This window comes from Manis pentadactyla, chromosome 4 (genome assembly GCF_030020395.1).
Source record: "Manis pentadactyla isolate mManPen7 chromosome 4, mManPen7.hap1, whole genome shotgun sequence".
NCBI lineage: Eukaryota > Metazoa > Chordata > Mammalia > Pholidota > Manidae > Manis > Manis pentadactyla.
The window spans coordinates 164,523,497-164,544,874 of record NC_080022.1 but is presented as its reverse complement, the minus strand read 5'-3'; the positions used below and the strand labels follow the sequence as shown (position 1 = coordinate 164,544,874).

Below are 21,378 nucleotides of genomic sequence, written 5' to 3'. Positions count from 1 at the left end.
TTCAAATTCGACCCTATTCAATTTTTTTTAAATTAGAGTATATTGATGTACAGTCTTAATGAAGGTTTCACATGAACACCATTGTGGTTTCAACATTCACCCATATTATCAAGTCCTCATCCTACCCCATTGCAGTCACTGTCTATCAGCGTAGTAAGATGCTATAGAGTCATTACTTGTCTTCTCTGTGCTGTACTGCCTTCCCTGTGATCTGCCTATATTGTGATTGTGAATTATAGTGTCCCTTAATCCCCCTCACCCTTCCCACCCATACTCCCTAACCCCTCCCCATTGGTAACCACTAGTTCCTTCTTGGAGTCTGAGAATCTGCTGCTATTTTGTATCTTCAGTTTTGCTTTGTTTTTATATTCCACAAATGAGTGAAGTCATTTGGTACTTGTGTTTTCTCTGCTTGGCTTATTTCACTGAGCACGATACCCTCTTAACTCCATCCATGTTGTTACAAATGATAGGATTTGTTTCTTCTTGGGAGGAAAAAAGTATATCTATAAAAGTAAATTTTAGAGCAATATCCACTGAAAAGGAAGAGATGAAGCAGGTGAGTGAGGAGCCACTGTTGAGCTGGATGTAGGGTCATTACTGAAATCTATAAATGTAAATGGATGTGGGGAAGAGGGTGATCATTGGTATTGAGTGCTGTATGATCAAGAAAAAAGAGTAAGGATGGATTTTCGCAATTTGGTGGCCATTTCTATCATGAAAATATTTGTGTTCTTTTCAGATTTAATAATCCTCTCATTTTTCACATGTTCTCCCTTCTCTAAAGTAATTGAGTTTATTGCTCACAGTTAGCTTTTCTTACTATTTAATGAGTTGGACAAACTGCGTAATTATAAATTATAAATTATAAATTCCTTGGGGTCTGGATGCGTTCATTCTTCAGTCCCTTCTCTGTCATTCTCATCGTTTGGGATCTAAATCACCTCACCTTGCCTCTTAAATGTTCTAACACCTGTTGGTAGATGTTGGGAGACTTATGTTGGTGGGTATTTTTTTTTTTCCTTTCAGAAGTTATGTTCTAATAATGTATCAGAGTGATATGCAGAAACTTACTCTAAAGGCTCACCTCAAGCCAAGAGTTTGTGATTTTCACTGTAAATGTAAAGATAATGTTTACAAATGACTAATTGTGGATGTAGTTTTCTGTATATGGAATATATACAAGCAATATTTTTAGGCCAGTTTTCTAGACCTAGAACATTTGTTGAAAGTCTTTTTCCTTGTACTGTTAAGAGAGACTAAGAGTGGTCACTTCACTAGCCTTTCAAGTTTAAAGCAAAATTAACCAAACCTTTTTTTGTCTCTCTCATTCAGGGGATGGAGAAGTTTATGTTTGGGATGTCAGCTCTAGAAAGTGCCTTAACAGATTTGTCGATGAAGGCAGTTTATATGGATTAAGCATTGCCACATCCAGGAACGGACAGTATGTGGCTTGTGGGTGAGTGAAGAGAGGTTCTCGTAACCTTTGATCACATTATGCTAATGAGAAGTATTGAAGAAGCCTTCATTTTATAGATGGGGGAACTGGTGCTCCAAAGTACTCTGCAAGCCCCCACTGAGAACTTTGACAGTGCAGGGCTGAGCTCTGTAGTCTTGCTTTATCAGGTGCAGTTCTCACCACTGGTCAGAGTCTGTAGTTAAGTTGCTGCATCTTCTGTAGATGCAGTAGTGTGTTTTGTTTTGTTTTGTGACTTCCTGTTTGGTCTGGAAGTAAGTAAAAAAAGAAATGTTTGGGCACCTGTTACGGACAAAGCACTATATATTGAACAGTGGGGAAGAATTGAGACATGGCATATTCTGTCCCTTGTATGTGACAGCCTTTTGTGTACCTAGGCCCTTAGGACCTCAGAAGGTAGCCCACCAAATTCAGGTGACTCCATACAGTGACTTGGAGAATCCCCTGTGTTTTGTTGCTCTCGCTCTATCTTCTCTGCTTACAGCGAAGAAGTTTTGAAATGTCTCACGCTGCAACCATGGCACAGATTGCTGGCCTGGGCTCCTGCCTTTACTGGCGGGGGGGGGAGGGGTATAAGCTCCACACCACTTTGGGGTCTTTGCATTTTGAGAATTATAGGTCAGTGCCATAGAAATACATATTTTCAAATCAAAGTTGTATCAGGTTATGAGAGACTTGTTGAGTTTAGTCTTCGCCAGCTTCTTAAAAATACAATTTAAGGTTGTCTTTTTACTGTGGCTTCCATTTAAGTAAAACTGCTTTGAGTAATTATTACAGTAAAAGATTTATAATATTAACAGCAATTTTTCCCAGCATATGCTCTGTACCAAGGACTGTTTTTTGTATATAACTATGTATATATAATACATGAGTGTATATATTAACTGTATATGTGTGTATGTATGTGTGTTTATTTTTCCTATGTGAAGTAATTTACTTTTCATTTCCTACTCCATTATCTAGGTATTGTTATGTCTACTTTATAGTTAGGGAAGCTGAGGCACTTTTAAGTAACTTGGTAACTTGGTTAAGGTTACACAAATAGTAAGTGGTAGAGCTGAGATTACAGCCCAAGTGGTCTGGCTCCAGAGCCTGAGCTCTTTCCCACTCTGCTACCTTTTTTTTTTAAAGGTACACCTCTGTTTGTTTATGTTTTAAAATATATAAATGGTACAGTTCCTAGGAGTTATATAAATGAAGGAGTCCTACAAGAAATAAAGAAAACTTACAGTCCAGTTTGTCTTGAGTATGAATCCCTTTGTGCCATGTATATAATTCCTTTGGAATATCAGCTTCAACCATTCTGAACTTCAGCTTTTACATAGCTTTATCTTTTTAAATCTGTAAATGTACCTTGGATTGCTGTTTTTTCTACTTAAATATGGGTTTTACTCCCTTAGCTTAAAACTTTGCTTCTGTAGTTTTGTGATTTTGTGATTTTGTGATTTTGGTAAGCTACCCAGATTTGGAAAATGTGGAAGCTAGTTTTCTATAACTTAGAGCTAATAAACAAAAATTTTCTCTTTCATCTTTGTGCTATAGGATATTTTCAGTATTAGTTTATTCTCATCATCACTGTCCTTTTCTGTTATTGCTCCATTTGTTTGTTACCTGTTTTTAACTTAATTTCTGGATGGTATCTTAGTCTAATTTTAGTCCATTACAGTAGCCACTAGCCACCTGTAGCTATTTACATTTAAGTTAATTAAAATAAAAAAATGTAGTTCCTTTATGACACTTGTCATATTTTAAGTGCTTAGTAGCCACATGTGTCTAGTGGCTTCTGTATTAGACAGTGCAGATACAGAACATTTCCATCATCACAGAAGGTGTGTTGGATAGCACTAGTCTTATCCAGTCATTTTATTGATACGGAAATTGAGATCCAAGAGGTACATAATTTAAGTTTTGCTTGTTGGTTGTTAATCACTGAAGTAAGTGGTTGTTGAGAGCTGGATCTGGAACTCAGGTTGTCTGGTTCCAGTTCTGTGTTGTTTCCATACTACCACCCACTAAATATGTTGGTTTTATCATAGAAGAGTACTGGATAATTCAGGGCTGTAGAAAAGTATGAAATTCATTATGCTTTAGGGCCTGAAATTAGTAATCATTTAATTTTAGCACTCTCATCGAACATATAAAATGGGTTTCATTTTCCTTCATCTGGAGAATCTTTAGGACAGGTATGTTTTATAATGAATGCATAGGTGCATAAGGTGTGGTTTGTTTGTTTTTTTCCTTGGCTTTCTTATTCACCAAAACATTTATTGAGCATTGAGCTAGGGATTGTGAGAAAGAGCAACACACCTCGCCCAGAGTTCATAGTCCTCCAGTGAGGACGATGCATATATACATGTATGCATTTACGAGGCAAGTCATCATAAGGTCTGCAGTTGAGATACAGTGTTTTTTAAGAGTATAAGGAATAGTGAAGGCTGTTACAAATAAACATTGGGAGAAGTTTTTTTGAATCTATTGGCACTTGAGCTGAGCATTTTGAGGGTCAGATGGGATTCAGAGAAGGGTCTTGCAGATAGTGGAACATCAAAGTTATGGAGGTGTGGAGTTCAGGTTTGTGTTTTGAGTGGTGTGGATGGGCTGATTCCGAATGGGCTCAAGCTACAACAGTAGAGGTCTTTAATGTCATGTGGCGGAGCATGCACATTACTGGGTGGAAAGACAAACCATCAAGTACTGTTAAGTAGAGGAGAATCATGATCATATCTGAATTTTAGGGTTTGAAGTAGATTACTCATGACAGCTTTTACAGAGTTGACAGGCATGTTGAGGTCATTGGAATAATCTAGGCTGGCATTAGGTAATAAGGGCCACTGCTAGGGTGGTGGGAGTGGGAATAGGGGGACAGGCAAGCAGTGTTTGTACTGTATGTCATAACCGCATAGGAAATTGGAATGGGAGAGAAGCAGTGACATTCCCAGGTGTCAGGCCTGAGCAACCGGAATTGTGGACTCATAGTGTGAAGTAGGAGGAGGAGGAAGTTGCTCAAAAGAGATGCATTCATGTGGCCGTGCCCATAAGCCCTTAGAAATGTGGTGTGGAATTGTACTAAAGATGCTTATACAGACATGATAGGTTTTGGTTGTCCTCAGGAGTACATGAGATGAGTGAGACACCAGAGGTAGACCGAATCTTAGAGCCTTAGGGTCAAGAGTTAGTGGAGAAGGAGGTGACTGAGGGTGACAGCAAAAGGCGAGTTGTATTTTCACCTCGTTTCCTTTAAGGTTCTGTAGGACGTCTATGACTGTGGTGGCTATGATTATGTCTTAGACTCAATTTGAGGAGAGTACTTCCTCAGGCCACCCTCACGCGGCAGTGAAAATGAAGAAAACAGCTGTGTAGTGTAGGAAGGTCACACAGAGACTGGGTTGGAGTTAGCAGTGCAAGGAGCCAAGTAGTCCTTGTGTTGGACTGTTTCCGAGTCCCCTGGTGGCAGTTCATTTATCTTCTCTCCCTGTGCTGCCCGGGCTTCTCTCCTCTACTTGACGTACTGTTCTTGCCCTTACTGGTTTGCCTCAGCCCTTATATTTATTTATTTTTTACATTTTATTTATTTATTTATTTATTTATTTTTATTTTGGTATCATTAATCTACAATTACATGACGAACATTATGTTTACTAGACTCCTCCCTTCACCAAGTCCCCCCCACATACCCCATTACTCACTGTCCATCAGCGTAGTAAGATGCTGTAAAATCACTACTTTGTCTTCTCTGTGTTGTACAGCCCTCTCCATGCCCCCCCACATTATACATGCTAATCGTAAGACCCGCTTTCTTCTTCCTGACCCCCTTCTCCCTCCCTTCCCACCCATCCTCCCTAGTCCCTTTCCCTTTGGTAACTGTTAGTCCTTTCTTGGGTTCTGTGATTCTGCTGCTGTTTTGTTCCTTTGGTTTTTCCTTTGTTCTTATACTCCACAGATGAGTGAAATCATTTGGTACTTGTCTTTCTCTCCCTGGCTTATTTCACTGAGCATAACACCCTCTAGCTCCGTCCATGTTGTTGCAAATGGTAGAATTTGTTTTCTTCTTATGGCTGAATAATACTCCATTGTGTATATGTACCACATCTTCTTTATCCATTCATCTACTGATGGACTCTTAGGTTGCTTCCATTTCTTGGCTATTGTAAATAGTGCTGCGATAAACATAGGGGTGCATCTGTCTTTTTGAAACTGGGCTGCTGCATTCTTAGGGTAAATTCCTAGAAGTGGAATTCCTGAGTCAAATGGTATTTCTATTTTGAGCTTTTTGAGGAACCTCCATACTGCTTTCCACAATGGTTGAACTAATTTACATTCCCACCAACAGTGTAGGAGGGTTCCCCTTTCTCCACAACATCACCAACATTTGTTGTTGTCTGTCTTTTGGATGATGGCGATCCTTACTGGTATAAGGTGGTATCTCATTGTGGTTTTAATCTGCATTTCTCTAATGACTAGCGATGTGGAGCATCTTTTCATGTGTCTGTTGGCCATCTGAATTTCTTTGGAGAACTGTCTGTTCAGCTCCTCTGCCCATTTTTTAATTGGATTGTTCGATTTTTGTTTGTTGAGGTGTGTGAGCTCTTTATATATTTTGGATGTCAACTCTTTATTGGATCTGTCATTTATGAATATATTCTCCCATACTGTAAGATACCTTTTTGTTCTATTGGTGATGTCCTTTGCTGTACAGAAGCTTTTCAGCTTGATATAGTCCTACTTGTTCATTTTTGCTTTTGTTTCCCTTGTCCGGGGAGATATGTTCATGAAGAAGTCACTCATGTTTATGTCTAAGAGATTTTTGCCTGTTTTTTTCTAAGAGTTTTATGTTTTCATGGCTTACATTTAGGTCTTTGATCCATTTCAAGTTTACTTTTGTGTATGGGGTTAGACAGTGATCCAGTTTCATTCTCTTACATGTAGCTGTCCAGTTTTGCCAACACCAGCTGTTGAAGAGGCTGTCATTTCCCCATTGTATGTCCATTGCTCCTTTATCGTATATTGATTGACCATATATGTTTGGGTTAATGTTTGGAGTCTCTATTCTGTTTCACTGGTCTGTGACTCTGTTTTTGTGCCAGTACCAAATTGTCTTGATTACTGTGGCTTTGTAGTAGAGCTTGAAGTTGGGGAGCGAGATCCCTTCCACTTTATTGTTTCTTCTCAGGATTGCTTTGGCTCTTCGGGGTCTTTGGTGGTTCCATATGAATTATAGAACTATTTCTTCCAGTTCATTGAAGAATGCTGTTGGTAATTTGATAGGGATTGCATTAAATCTGTATATTGCTTTGGGCAGGATGGCCATTTTGACAATATTAATTCTTCGTAGCCTCAGCCCTTATATTTCTAAGTGTGTTCCTTAGACTCCTTCCAGCATCAGAATACCAGAGGTAGTGGTTAAAAACCAAGGTTCCGGGGCTCCACTTCAACTCTGTGAATCAGAATGCTGGCACAGGGGTGTGCGCACCTGGAGTACAGTAGTCTGCCTTTCAACATTAGGCGCTTCTCATGCACTAAAGTGTGAGAACCATTTATGGTTTGCATTTTTTGTCCTACCTCAGGGTTTTTCAGCCTCTGTTGTGGGGCGGTCCTGGACACTAGGATGTCCAGGATCATCCCTGGCCTCCACCCTCTAGATGCCAGCAGCACCCCTCCACCTAGTATCTCCCAGTTGTGATAATTAAAATGTCTCCAGAAATTGCCAGGTGTTCCTTCAGGGTAAAATTTTCCCTGGTTGATAGCTATTGTTGTACCTCTTGGTTGCTTGCTCTCTTCTTCTTGCACATAATATTTATTTGTGGCTCTGTGTGCTCTTTCTGTATGCCTTTTTAGCTTTGACAGCCACCACCACCACCACCACCACCACCACCAACACAGTTCCCAGTTCCAGTTCCTAAGGCAGACAGTGATCTGGCTCATTGCCATCACGTCTGTTTGGGAAGATTCTTGTGTACCAGGACACTCTCTGGTTGCTGATCTGCTAATGGGTTGATTGCCCTTGATTCAGGAACCTGCTTCTGGGGAACTGCCTGGAGGTGGGAGGATATAGATAGTCCTGTCTGTTTCTTCAGCAAGAGGTAGGGTAAGCTAGCAAGCATGCTTATTTCTCCCTCTGTTCTGTTCTTCCCTTTACCTGTGATACCCTGTTGTTGTTTTAACCCAATATCTTGAGTCCTGTGTCTTCCACAAAGCTTCATCTGGAGCACCGTCACCTCATACAGATTTTTCCTTCTAGACCACATACAGAGCTTAGTGTATGCTGTATTATGTTCTCTTGTATTTCTGGCTATTTCATGCCACCTGTTTTGTGGGATAAATTCCTACTGATATTTTGTATTTCTGTGGCACTTTGTATACTGCTGGGTATATAGGTATCACTCAGTAAATATCGACTAACCATTCTCAGCATACTGGAATTAGTAGTATTCTTTTAGCACAAATACCACTGTAAGTTTCTATATATCAAAATGATTAACTTTTGCTATTTTTGTTTCACAAATTTAAGCAATAGTCAAATAAGAATTACTAGCCTCTGATGTTCATTATGGTAAGATTTGATCAAAAATTGATACATAGAGGAGAACCAGATGCATAGATTATAACTTTCCTTAGTTAAGATGGATTTAAGCATAAACCAATTTTTAGCAAGAAAAGAGATTTAATATAAAATAACTATAGTGAATAGATATTTTGATCTAAGTAAAAAATATAAATAAGGAAAAGATGAGATTTGTTTTAGTCAGTTTAGGCTGCTATAACAAAGACCCATAGATAGGGTGGCTTATAAGCAACAGGAATTTTTTTTTTATTAAGGTATTATTGATATACACTCTTATAAATGTTTCACATGAAAAACAATGTGGTTACTACATTCACCCATATTATCAAGTCCCCACCCATACCCCATTGCAGTCACTGTCCATCAGTGTAGTAAGATGCCACAGATTCACTATTTGCCTTCTCTGAAGCAATGGAATTTATTTCTCATATTTCTGGAGACTGAAAGTCTGAGTTCAGGGTGCCGGCATTGGTGGGTTCTGGTGAGAACTTTCTTCAAGGATGCAGAAGGCTGACTTCTTGCTGTGTCCTCACTGGGATGAGAGCGAGGGAACCTTGGGTCGCTTTTATAAGGGCACTAATCCCATTCATGAGGGCTCCACCCTTATGACCCAGTCGCCTCCCAAAGGTACCCCCCCAATAAAGGGGGTTAAGATTTCAACATGAATTTTAGTGGGACATAAAATTAAATAATTAAATACAGTTCACCCTTGAACAATGGGGGGGTTTAGGGACACCCACCCCCCTGCAGTGCAGTAAAAAAAATCCACATACAACTTGTGATTCCCCAAAAACTTAACTACTAATAGCCTTCTGTTGACCAGAGCCTTCCTAATGACATAAGCACTATTTGTTACATGTATTATATGCTGTGTTCTTAAAGTAAAGGAAGCTAGAGAAAAGAAAATGTTCTCTCAAATTGTCACAGATCTCAAAAAAATTTTCCAATATATTTATTGAAAAAAGTCTGCATATAAATGGACTTGCATAATTCAAACCCATGTTGTTCAAAGGTCCACAGTATAACAAGGATATGTATTTCTTGAGTGGTTAGTATGGACTACATACTATTAGCTCTACTTAAATTAAGTGGTTGTTAGAATCAAAAGAGAAAATGTGTATGTAAGTAGTTTGAAGACTTCAAAGTACTAAGTAATTCTAACATCTTTTTTTCTGTTGGCTGTGATTTGAAGCTATAGACTCTTTCCTGTGAACTGAGTTTGTCTTGTTTATACACTGTGTCTGGTTTTTCTTAGGCAGTAAGTGTTAAGTGAATAAATGAGGATGCTTGAGTGTAGGAATGCACGTTCACTTAGTGGAGTACACTGTGAATGGAATCCTTGTGATTTGAGGCTTAATTTCTTGCATCTTTCAGGTTTGTATTGCGTTTGCTAATTAAGTTTGAATTAAGTGTCTATGAATTACAAGTAGGCTTATTCCTGTTCTTTGTAAATGATGCTCATAACATTAAGGTCAAAATGCTTACTGAAAGTTCTTGTCTGTGAATGATTCTGTTAATGATAAGGTTATTAGGCTTTACTTCTTACGAGTAATGGCTATAATTCATTGCCAGTGTTTCAGTTAAGTTGGAGCAGATGATCCTTTCCATAACTCTTGACTATAGATACTCCCAGTAAGGCAAAGCTAAGATACCTCCTATTACAAAGCTGTTGTTCAGCACTGTTTTGGAAGTTCTTACAAACAGAACAGAATAAAAAAAGGAGGAGAGGATCTAAATAGGGGAAGGATAGCTCTCATTCATACATTAGAAGGTTAGATCAGACATAAACACCATGAACGTGGCAGTCCTGGTCTTTTGTTCACCTTTGCATCTTAATAATGCCTGGCATAGAGTTGATATTTAGTAAATATTTACGGAGGGAATGAATAATGGAGATTCTGTGCTTACTTGGGCTTTCTAGCTATACTCGCAATTGAAGAGTTGATCAGAATGAATAGGAGTTCAGCAGGACTGTAGTAGAATTGACAGGATGTGTCTAGGTTTTGCCCTGTGATGAACTCTCAGCCCTGGTCCCTTTATAACATGATGTGATACGATTCCTGCAAATAATCAGTTTGTGGGGTTAAATCTATTTTCACTTAGGTTGTGAAAGCCCTTTGGCCTGTTTAAAATCTGTTGTATTCCCTTTTCTCATTACAGTTCTAATTGTGGAGTGGTAAACATATACAACCAAGATTCTTGTCTCCAAGAAGCAAACCCAAAGCCAATAAAAGCCATAATGAACTTGGTTACAGGTGTTACTTCTCTGGCTTTCAATCCTACTACAGAAATCTTGGCAGTTGCTTCAGAAAAAATGAAAGAAGCAGTCAGATTGGTAATATATCTTTACCCTTTCCTTTTTTCATTGCTATTTTTAAAATTTAAGTTCAAAACATGAAAGGATATGGGAAAGAAGAGTGCTGTATTACTTTTAAAAAAGTTTTCTTTTGATGTAGAATTTACTAGTGTTGAAGCTTTTGGGTGTGTGCGTGGGAGTGATGCTTGATAACCACCAAATTTATAGTATTTCAGCATTTTGGGGAAAGCTGTACTGACCATTCTTAATATTTCTTAAGTGGTGGTCTTCATTTCAGAGATTTTTTTCCAGCAAATGTATATAAAGGAACATATTTAAGGCAAAGGCTTCATTCCTGTCTGCCTTTTTAAGGCCTATTGTCTTAATGGAGTGGAGGCATTAAGATTTTGAAAAATTAAAAATCATGAGATTTTGAAAATAAATTGAACTTAAAAATAAGTTGTGTAAAAAGAATACAGTTTAAATAGCTAGATAGTATATATGAATATACCTCTGGGCCAGGAGTTCCTAGGACCTCTCCCAGGTTTGGTGATTTTCTAGGAGGACTCACAGCTAAGACTTGTTACAGTGAAGGAATACAAAGCAAAATCAACAAAGGGAAAGGTGGTGCATGGGGCAAAGTCTGGAGGAAACCAGGTGCAGGTTTCCAAGAGTCCTCTTTAGTGGAGCCATACAGAACATGTCTAGTTCGTCCAGTGAGTTGTGACAACATAAACACTTAAAAGTGTTTTTTACCCAGGAAGCTCATTAGAAACTTAGTGCCTAAGGTTTTTATTGGTGGTGATCTGGTAGGTACCTCTGTCTGCCATGTACCAAAATTCTTGGCTCCCAGAAGTAAAGGCAGGTGTTCAGCATAAACCACATTGTACAACTGGCCTAGGCCCCGTGAGCCATCCTTATCATTTAGGAAAAGTTTCACATCAGTGTAGGGAACTGTTTGTCAGTCAAGTTCCCAGACATGATTTAAGAGCCACCCTTATAAGTAGGCCTTTCTGAAGAAAGCAGCCTCAGGCCTATGCTAACTCTCTTCTGCCCAGCCTAAGAGCTCAGATTAAACATCACTGCATCTCTGTGAAGTTTTCTTACCCTTCAGGCAGAGTTTGTTTCTCCATTCATTTAACAGTTGTTTGCTTTAGGCAGCAAGTACAGGGAGTGCAGCGCATAGAACTTTGGATGGCAGTGTCACATTGTGATCTGGCTACAGGTATACATGTAAACTACCAGATTGTAAGCACCTTACAGAGACTGTTTACCTTGCTCACTCAGCAAAGAGTCTTGCATACTTCATCAGCTTATAGTAGTGTATAGTTTACAAAGATTTACAAAGAAGAGTCTCAGATCCTATCTGTGTCATATAGAGTAGCTTCACTGTTAGCTATGGTATATACTGGATTTCTGCATAGGATTGTCTTTGAGGGGAGAAAGGGTTTTGCTGGAAAAATGAAAAATACAGCAACATTCCATTTTATTGCCTGACTGTTGAATTGATCATTTGATAAATGACAAAGGTCTAATTCATGTCAGCATTAAAATCCCCACTCCTCTTATGGGAATAGTGGACTAGTTAGTACACATTAACCTTTTATTATTTTAATGGTAGTAAATTGTTTTAGAAAACCATGGCATCTCTCTCCTGTTGACATAATATATTCTGCAAGACTCTTAGTATTTAGTTCTGCCTAGTTTGCTTCAGTGGTCATGGCAGCATTTATGGTTTTTTATTGCAGCAAAATCACACAAGGAATTCATTAGTAACAGCCAAATCCCATTTTTTAAATGGTAGTCAACCATAATATCTAATGGAAAGAAGCCAGGCATAGCAGCTTCAGAATGACTCAGTGGAACAGTATTACTATCGTTAAATGAAAGCTCTTAAAATGATCCAAACAATTCTGTTATCCCAGCACAAAGCAGTGAATATAAATCTAAGCCATCATGCCAGTAAGAGTCACAGAAGTTAAATTGTTATTACATCTACAATCTTGGATGTAGTAAAAGTCGTGGAGCTTCTTATCCATTAAATTAAGGATGAGTGAGCTTTTTACCTGTTGAATTTTGATATCTGGGTCCTTACAGGTAATGACAGAAATGGTGTCAGAGATGAAGGGAAAACTTTCTGAGGTAAAGGAGTTAGAATTTTGTGGGGCTTTTTCTTAATAGTTCAGCTACACTTTATATTATAATACAGGCGGCCACAAAGAGGAGTTAGAGCACAGCTGACTTCTTACCAGATGGGAGTCCTGGGTCTCAGGGAAGATGTACTAGTGCAGTGAGAGATTAACTGGGGACTTTGCAAATATAGTCGAGTCTCTTAGGAGGACGTGTAAACATTTTTTTTTTGGCCCCTCATATCGAAGTCAATAGAGGAGATAAAATATCAGAGTAGGTTGGTATTTATTCTCCATCAGAGACCACACACTAGTCTGTTGTGTGAAGGCACAGCCACTGTGTACTGTTGAGGTGGTTGCACGTCTGTGGGAACACCATTTACATCATAAACATTGTAAGTGTGTGAATTTACCACAGTATTTCTGGTACTGTTCTGTTTACTTAGCTACAAAAATACACAGCTACCTTCAGGTAAAAATGGGCTTTAAAAAATGGCTGTGTTTTGTGTCCCAAGTTTTGCCCTTTAGTGAGCTCCCTACTAGTAATTAGCAATTGACTTAACCAAAAAGTAACATGAATCCAAATTTGGAGACTTTTTTTTTCTGTTTATGCTAGAAAAATAAAAAGGTGGTTTAAATCATTCAAGTCAAAAGGTTGGTTTTGAAATATTTCGTTTTGCCAGAGTTAGAAAAGCAGCTCCCCAAACTTCAAAGTCATGCCAGGAAAGTTAATGAGTAAATACCTGGGTACAGTTTAGGAGTGTCAGGTTACATGCAGTGTGAAATAAAGGAAAGGCATGTGACAGTGCTGTTCTTGGTACTCGCTGCAAGCGGTTGTTTCCTGATGGCCTGCTCCTGTGATGCCTTGGATGGTTTGCTCACAGTCGGTGTGTGCTTGGAGGGTGTAAACTCTGTAATAACCTAAGCAAAACATAATTAAGAAGCCAAGCCTTTTATCAAAAATTCATGTAATTTCTGCATTCCCAAACTAAGTATAGATGCATTTTGCAATATCCATGTCCTGGCTTCTTTCCTAAAATGCTAGTCTACTTTATTAAGTGTTTTTAAAAAATAGATACTTAAATATTTCAAGGAACCTGTATAGAGAGTAGGGCTTAAAGTTTAAAAGTTAAGATCAAATCAGGGTATTGCCAATTTCTTAGCTTTAATGGGTCAAGACAACTTCATTAGTGTGAATGCCTTGGCATTGGTGCCGTGCTGTGCAGGCAGAACCTGCCTCCTGGGGAAGGTAAGAATAATGAAGAAAGGCTTGTGGATTCACTGGGAACTTTCCTTGCTTGACAAAATGGTAAATATATGTGTGTGTATGTGTATCTCAGAGGGAGTAGAGCCAAATAAGTGACTGACTGAAAGCTGTGTAATAGATGTACATACATGCATATGTATAGAGGGGGGTTTTACTCAATAACTTGTCTGTGAAAATCACCTTGATTGGATGGTTTAAAGTCTTACCTAAAATCACTGATTGGATGTGGAGGATGAAAGACTACAAAGATAAACAGCTGAAAGGTAACTGCAGGTATTTGAACACAAGGGTGCTCTATTTTGGAAGAGCTGGGGAACATTTGAAAGCGAGAGTTGTTAAAATCCTAGTCCGTTTAAGGTAACTAACTGCCTGCATGCTTGGGTGTTATTTATCTGCAAATTGGATGAGGCCTCGTCCCATTCCGTCTTGGACTTGGGCTCGTTTTCTCAGAAGTGGACTCTCTTAGAGGGAGAGAGAGACTTGCCCTTCCTCATGCTTAGGCCCGGCTTGAGTAAGCTTTTGGCTCTCTCCAAATGAGAACATAGTCTCATTGGTGAACCAGGTTTTCATGATTCACTCGTTCTCAAGGGGAGATGGGGAAAGGTGAAGAATGTATCACCTAGTTGAAAAGTAAACATGTAAAAAGGAAATTCTGTAATATTGGAATGTTTGGTATGACTTTGCCTAGGCTTCAGTTACATCAAATCACACACACCCTTCTGAATGTTAAATATCTGCTCCTGTGACCAAATCTCGGCATTCTTTACTGTGGTCATTAAATCGGAGTGTTAATGGATACTGCCATTGACTTTTCACTTTAGTTTACTTATTCATTAGTTCATTCAGTAAACATTTGAATCTCCCAGCCATCATGTGAGATGCTGCATTAAAAGCATCAAGAAAATGCTTTCTTCTCTCCCTTACTTCTCAGTTAATGGCACAGTGAAAATCAAATTTTAATTTTGGAACACTTGGCTCCATTAAGAGAACTGTACTTCATGTGCACTACAATCAAATGAACTTCTTGTTCTAGCAAAAGGATAGAGTGAAGGCTAAGATTTAACAAAGATACTAAACTTATTATTTTTTCCTGCAGGTTCACCTTCCTTCTTGTACAGTATTTTCAAACTTTCCAGTCATTAAGAGGAAGAATATTTCCCTTGTTCACACCATGGATTTTTCTCCTAGAAGTGGGTATTTCGCCTTGGGGAATGAAAAGGGCAAGGCCTTGTTGTACAGGTGGGTATTACTTATGTTTAAAAGTCAGAAATACCTATAAACTTCTTTAGAAAATGTAAAGAGATACTGTTGTTGCATTCCCAATTGTATAATTATGTGCAGTTTATTAATTCTTCAATTTATTAATCAATTACAAGTTATTTAATCAATTGTGTGTAGCTTGACTCTCATTTTCCTTATCTAACAAGATGCATTTTCTACCATAAAATATCACCAGCGGAAAAGTCCACCTATGGTTTTTTTTTTTTTTTTTGGGGTGGGGGTGGGGTAAAGTTGTATTTTGAGAATGTCAAATTGAGGAATAGTAACCACTTTAATAATATTGCCACTTTCTTGGTGCCTTTGTTTAGATGAACCTTTCTTGATTGTCCTATTCACTATTTACTCCATTAGATTTAAGTGATTTAAAAAAAAAACATGTTCCTTTCCCCACAGTTGTAAGCTGTAAATAAGGATGTGAACCACAAAGATGTCCAAAAGTTATGCTCTGTCCAGGTTCTTTTCTGCACTCAACATACTTGGCCATAAAGCAGAAAGAAACAACTTCCATTATTGCTAGAAGCTAGAGGTGCCAAGGTGGCTCTTTGGAGAGAACTAAGAGTTGGAAACCTGTGACTTAAGCCATAGTCCCCTTTTTTTGTTCCATTGTGGTGGTAGTGGATGCTACACAGAATCCTGTATTTATTACGTTTGTATGCTTCAGGGAAGGTCTTTCAAAAATAAACTGAAATCTGGGATGAAGAAAAGGGAATGTAAGCTGTTTTTGATGAGGTGTGAAAAGAGAATGTGGCAAGCAGTAATATGGCTTTTTGCTTTGAAAGGAAAATGGTGTGTGCTTGGAAAACGGATAGTCTCATCATTCTAATTTTAGATTGTTTTTGGAGTGATTTAGATTTTATGAAAAGATGCAGATTCTTTTTTTTTTTATTAAGATGCAGATTCTTATTGCACTTAGAAATTCTTTTCCAAAGGTTTTGCTTATTTTAATAACTGAATTTTTCTTTTCTTTAAGCCCCAGAGGCTGTCAGAGTTTTCACCAGAGCATTGCTCTCTAGTCAGACTATTTCTAGCAGGTGCCGTGAACTGGCAAAATTTCTGTTGCGTATGGCTGATGATGTATTTCATAGACTCCAGTTAGATGCTTTGGAGCAAGTTTACTGCTTTTATCTAATAAATCTAAGGTATTAGCATTGGGATCCTTCAGAGTGTCAGACTGGGGGGATTTTTATTGTAGTTCTCTGGTGAGACTGGGATTAAATCCTCCCTAACCCCTCACCAAAATTTTCATAAGTGCCATTCTGTGATTGATTGACAGTACTTTGGGTAATCATAAAGTTTAGATGATCTGTCTTTTACTCTTTAGGTTGCATCATTACTCAGACTTCTAAAGAGATTATTTAAGGTAAGAAAATCCTTTTTTATTGATTCTTCAGGTTTTAATGTTACATCCATTGCCGTCAGTTGCTGTTGCATTAGCTGATCTTTGTTTCTTTGCCCCTGGATTGCTGTATCTTCAGTTATAGGAGTGGAGTGGAAGTAGATCAGGAAGAGCCTAGTTGGACTTGAACTTTCCTTGGAAATTTCTTATCCCAAATCACAACAATCTGGCTCTTTTCAATAATGGTCATCAAAATTATAATTACCAAATGTTTAATTCACCAAGGAGAATAGGCTTAACAGAGAAGTATCTTCAGATTGAATTACAGCTTCCATGAGCTCAAACCTGCTTATTTTGTATAGGTTTCTTGTGAAATTGTAAGTAGTCTTGTAGCTAGTTAATGGTGGCTTCTTACAGAGGTAGTTCATGGTTGGTCATTTGTTTTGCGGCCCATTATTTAAAACAGTAGGACAGGCTTCCCTTGCTATGGCTTAGTCTTTCACCTGGATATGGTGATCATTCTGAGGTTGAGCTTTGCAATTGGCATGTTCATCATAAGTAACTCATTTGGTCATGGAAATTCGTAAATGTTGAGGAGAGACTCTGGGAGAGCCTATAGATTTAATTAGGGAAAATAATTTTTGTGAAGGTAGAGGAATTTTGAGGAAAACATTAGCCGGGGAGGGGAAAATAGTCTAGCATTCCTGCCTCTCAAAGTTATATTGCTAGTACAAGTTGTTTGTTGTTGACCAGCAGTTGTAAATCAAACATGTAATTTCTGTTCTTTCTTCAGATCCAGTTGAGCCACAAGAGATGCCTGTCCTGATACATCTCAGAAACTTGTGAATGTGTGACAGTATATGGATGATTTATTGAGCCAGCTGTGCTTATTTAATCTAACAGAAATATCCTAATAAACACATAGTAACTTTAGTTTGAAAATAAATGTATATGGTTCTTCCTTCCCCACCTACACACAAAACACTGGCTTAATATATTTCATTTAAGACTAAACATGAGAGATTGGAAACACCTGTCTATAGCCAGAAGTAAGATAGGCAGATATTCTCATATTTCACAATTAACCCTGGTTAATATTTCCTCCTTTCGCAGCATAGGTCTCCCCATATTTCAGGATACCACCTAACAGAGGCCTTACTGAGCTGTGGAGGGTAGTTGACTTGATAAGAGAGTGATGGGATCTCATGGACTGAATTTTGAACTTGCAGGTGTTCCTGGAAATGTGATTATGGAAATGAAAAGACTTTTCTAGGCTTTGTACCTCACATGGTTGTTGTTTGTGGGGAAGAGGGCATGTGAAAACCTGGTACACTTGCCCTAATTATTAGCCACTCCCCTTCCCAGAAATAGTACAACTTAAAAATGTTTCATTTAGGTTCCAGGGTTAATAGTTGGTTCCATAATTCTTTAATCAGTATGACCTTGCTTTATAATATGCCCTATATATCTTTGGAAGAGCTGACACTGTACTATGTATTTAAGAAGTACTAGGAGTAGTGTCAGGTAGGTCTAAGCATTTCACCTCATTTAGAGGAGGAAGGCTTTCCAGTAACAAAACCTGTCTCTGGCTCTGCCCAGAGAAGTAGTAGATCGCACTTAACTGTTCAAACAGACGGCTCAGTGGAGGGTATCTTTAATGTCTTCAAGTCCCTTCCTGATCTACGGGCGATGACCCTAGAGCAGCCCACGTGGTATGGTTTGTGGCAGTATATCTGCCTCTTTCTAAAAGAACACTTTCTGTTGGGCCATTGCTGCATAGTTGTCCAGGTCCTTTCCCTGTCCACTCCTTTCTCAGCAATACTTTCCATAGTAAATAGTAGTGCTAAAAATTTCAGATTCCTGAAACCAGTTAGTGTTATTTCTCTCTTGAGTTGCTAGAGGGCAGCACTGGGTTGTGTGAGTAATTGAAGGCAAGGCTTTGTGTAGCTTGTTACCATTACCTAGTCTAGCTTCAGTTAAATCAGGGTTTGTTTCACAAATGGACACCAAAACTTACAGGTGTTGATTTTACATGTGATTTTCAGTTCCCAAGTGTGTGATGTACAGTAATTTATCATTCTAGAGACAATGAGAGAAGTAGAGTTTGAACTTCCATAACGTCTCTAGACTCAGGGCAGAGTAAAAAGTTCCTACTTCCTAATCTTCAAGACAGATAAATGTGTTATTTGTCTTACAGTTATGCTACCAATCCTGGTCTGGTCTTTTAATGTTTTTCTCCCTTTGACGGGAATTGGGAATTTGAGTCAGGTTCTTGTTGCTTTTCCTTGTAGCCAGTGCCAAGCTAACTTCCATGAAGTGGGAGCCACAGTCATGAACTCATTTACACAATTCTCTAATAGCATGAATGCGGTTTATATATCTCTCTTCTGGGGGGGACCATCTTGAGCTGTGAAGTGATATTTTGCCATTTAGAGCCACACAGGATGTACTTAGATTTACTTAGAGTGATGAATTGACAGGTTGAAATCTTTCATGTATCTCTTCTCTCCCTCATCACCACTAATACTCTATGAACTAAAGAATTATTAGTCTATTGAAATTTTTGTTTGAACACATTATGGGTAAAAAGTCTCTTGCTTTACTGGATGTTAAGTGTGTGTGTGTGTTTCTGGTAAGGAAGTGTAACCCTTTTTTCTAAGTCTGCACAGAGTGGAGCAACCTTCTGCTGGGTTTGTGACCAGCATTTCTGCACATCAATGTGGGGGTGGGATGGAACCATGCCAATGCCCACAAAACGAAGTGCATGTTCACACCTGCAATAAGTGCTTAAGCAACTAGGAATCCCACTTACATGCATCTTCAAATTAACACAAACACAAAAGGCATTCTCTAGTCTGCTACTCTAATGTGGAGGAAAGGGGACTGGGCAAGAGGAGTGGGGAGAAGGTAGAATGTGGTGTGAGAACAGCATTTCTGAGCCCCTGGTACTGTACTTGGCTGATGTCAATATAGATACATGCATATATATATATAATACAAAATTCTCACTGTTTCTTTAAGAAAAATAGTATTTTCTCTTTACAGGGAAGTAAGTTAAGGTTCAGAGGGCTTGAAAACCCCAATCCCTAAAGCCATCATCCTTAGAGAGATCAGTGGTCCTCAAAGTAGGGTATGCATACTCTTAACAGTATACAGCCCATTGGGGGAAAGGAAATAGAATTTACGTGCTGTGCAGGAGGTATTTCTGTTTCATAATGTATTTATGTAATAGATCACATAGGTGATTTATAAACAAGTACGCTAGAGATATATACTTGGGAATTTTCTACAAGAGGGTCACTGGTTTGGAGGCTGATCTACTGCCATATTAAACCCGACATGTCCAAACCAGCGCATTTCCATACCTTTCCCTCTGCCTTCCCAAACTCATTTTTGTAGGCCCTGTAATATTAACAGCGCCTCTTCACTAACCTAGTCACTTAAGCTAGATATCTAAGACTTCAGATTTTTGTCTACCCCTACCCCCCCACCTCAAAAGCTAGTTACCACTTTTTTCTCTTCCAAAAGCCCCCTCCTCTCCATCCTGCTACATCCCCAGCTCTCAGTTTTTACCTGTTAACCCCCTAATTGGTCTATTCGTACTTCATGCTTTTTAATTGGTTCTTCACTGGGCAGCCAGAGATTTTCTTAAATGTTTATTATGGAAAGCTTCAAGCATACACAATAGAGTATAAACTCTTCTTTGATGCATCAGCCGTCTTCAGCAATGATCAGCTTCTGGAAATCTTTATCTGTATCTCTAGCCACCAACTCAGTGGTTGTTTTGAAGCCAAGCCGAGATTTATCATTTCATTTGTAAATATTTGAGTATGTATAGCAATAATGTTTTAAAAATATAAATCTCAATATGCTACTTTTTCTTAAAATCTTTTGACAGCTCATCTCTCCTAAGCTCTGGTTTTCCCCTTTATGGGAAAGGCCTCAAAATAGACCTGCCTTGGACTAGTTACTAGGTAACAGAACAGCACCTGGCCCAGAGTGAGTCCAGTGCACGTTAGCAGCTGTCATTGTCATGATCATGGTCATGTACAAGATGATGCTCAAGTTCCTTTGTTTGGTGGAGAGACCCATTATTTTGGCCTCTTCGCATCTCCAGTTTTCTTTTTGTTTTTTTTTCCAGCATCTATAGAGATGATCATGTGGTTTTTGTCCTTTTTATTTATGTGGTGGATGATGTTGATGGATTTTCAAATGTTGTACCATCCTTGCATCCCTGCGATGAATCCCACTTGGTCATGGTGTATGATCCTTTTGATGTATTTTTGAATTTGGTTTGCTAATATTTTGTTGAGTATTTTTGCATCTACGTTCATCAGGAATATTGGTCTGTAATTTTCTTTTTTGGTGGAGTCTTTGCCTGGTTTTGGTATTAGGGTGATGTTATGTTGGCTTCATAGCCATCTCCAGCTTTCTGACTCACCTTATGCTTCAGAAGTTTTGAGCTACATGAAATGTCCCTGAATAAGCAAGCTGTTTTTCTCCCCAACGACTTTGTTCTTGCTGATAACTTCCTCCTTGCCATTTCTCTTTCTGCCTTTCAAGCACTGTGTATCTAGCAAGACTGTGATGGACTTCTATCATAGTACCTATACCCTTTGTTGCATTTGTTTGTTTATACGTTCTTTCCATGGAACATTTGAATTGGCTTTCCGAAGCACAATAAAGAGAGAAAAAATAGAAATGAAGCGATCTGGGAAAATGAAGATAAGACGGTCAATTAGAACCCAAATATGTAGGCTGTATGTGGTCATAAATGTTGAACTGACATTTTTTTCCCCCGTTTTTAGCCTAAGTGATATTCAAGTATATTTTTTGGAAAAAAAAGGACTTTAAGAACAAGTGAAAGTCTCCTTTTCCCTTCCTATCCAAGGCAACTTACTCTTAACAGCTTGACATGTATCTTTAGTAGGCATTTTTTTTTTTTTTTGGCGTTGAGTCAAATATGTGTTGAGGTGCAAACAAAACCTGACAACTAGAGGCTTAAATCATGAGGACGTCTATTGTTCAAG

The 21,378-nt window shown here is 38.6% G+C and overlaps 1 protein-coding gene across 2 annotated transcripts in view; it reads left to right on the top strand.

The window, feature by feature from the left end:
• UTP18 (UTP18 small subunit processome component) overlaps positions 1 to 17,282 on the top strand; it is a 66,261-nt gene extending 48,979 nt beyond the window's left edge. The window contains exons 10-14 of one of the 2 annotated variants that reach the window (XM_036879890.2): positions 1,336 to 1,459; positions 10,200 to 10,374; positions 14,828 to 14,970; positions 16,334 to 16,372; positions 17,142 to 17,282. In XM_036879890.2, coding sequence (XP_036735785.2) covers positions 1,336 to 1,459; positions 10,200 to 10,374; positions 14,828 to 14,970; positions 16,334 to 16,358 — 467 coding nt within the window. In that variant the 3' untranslated portion in view covers positions 16,359 to 16,372; positions 17,142 to 17,282. The remainder of the gene's footprint in view (positions 1 to 1,335; positions 1,460 to 10,199; positions 10,375 to 14,827; positions 14,971 to 16,333; positions 16,373 to 17,141) is intronic. The other variant, XM_036879891.2, reaches the window with a different exon arrangement.
• The last annotated feature ends 4,096 nt before the right edge of the window (positions 17,283 to 21,378 follow it).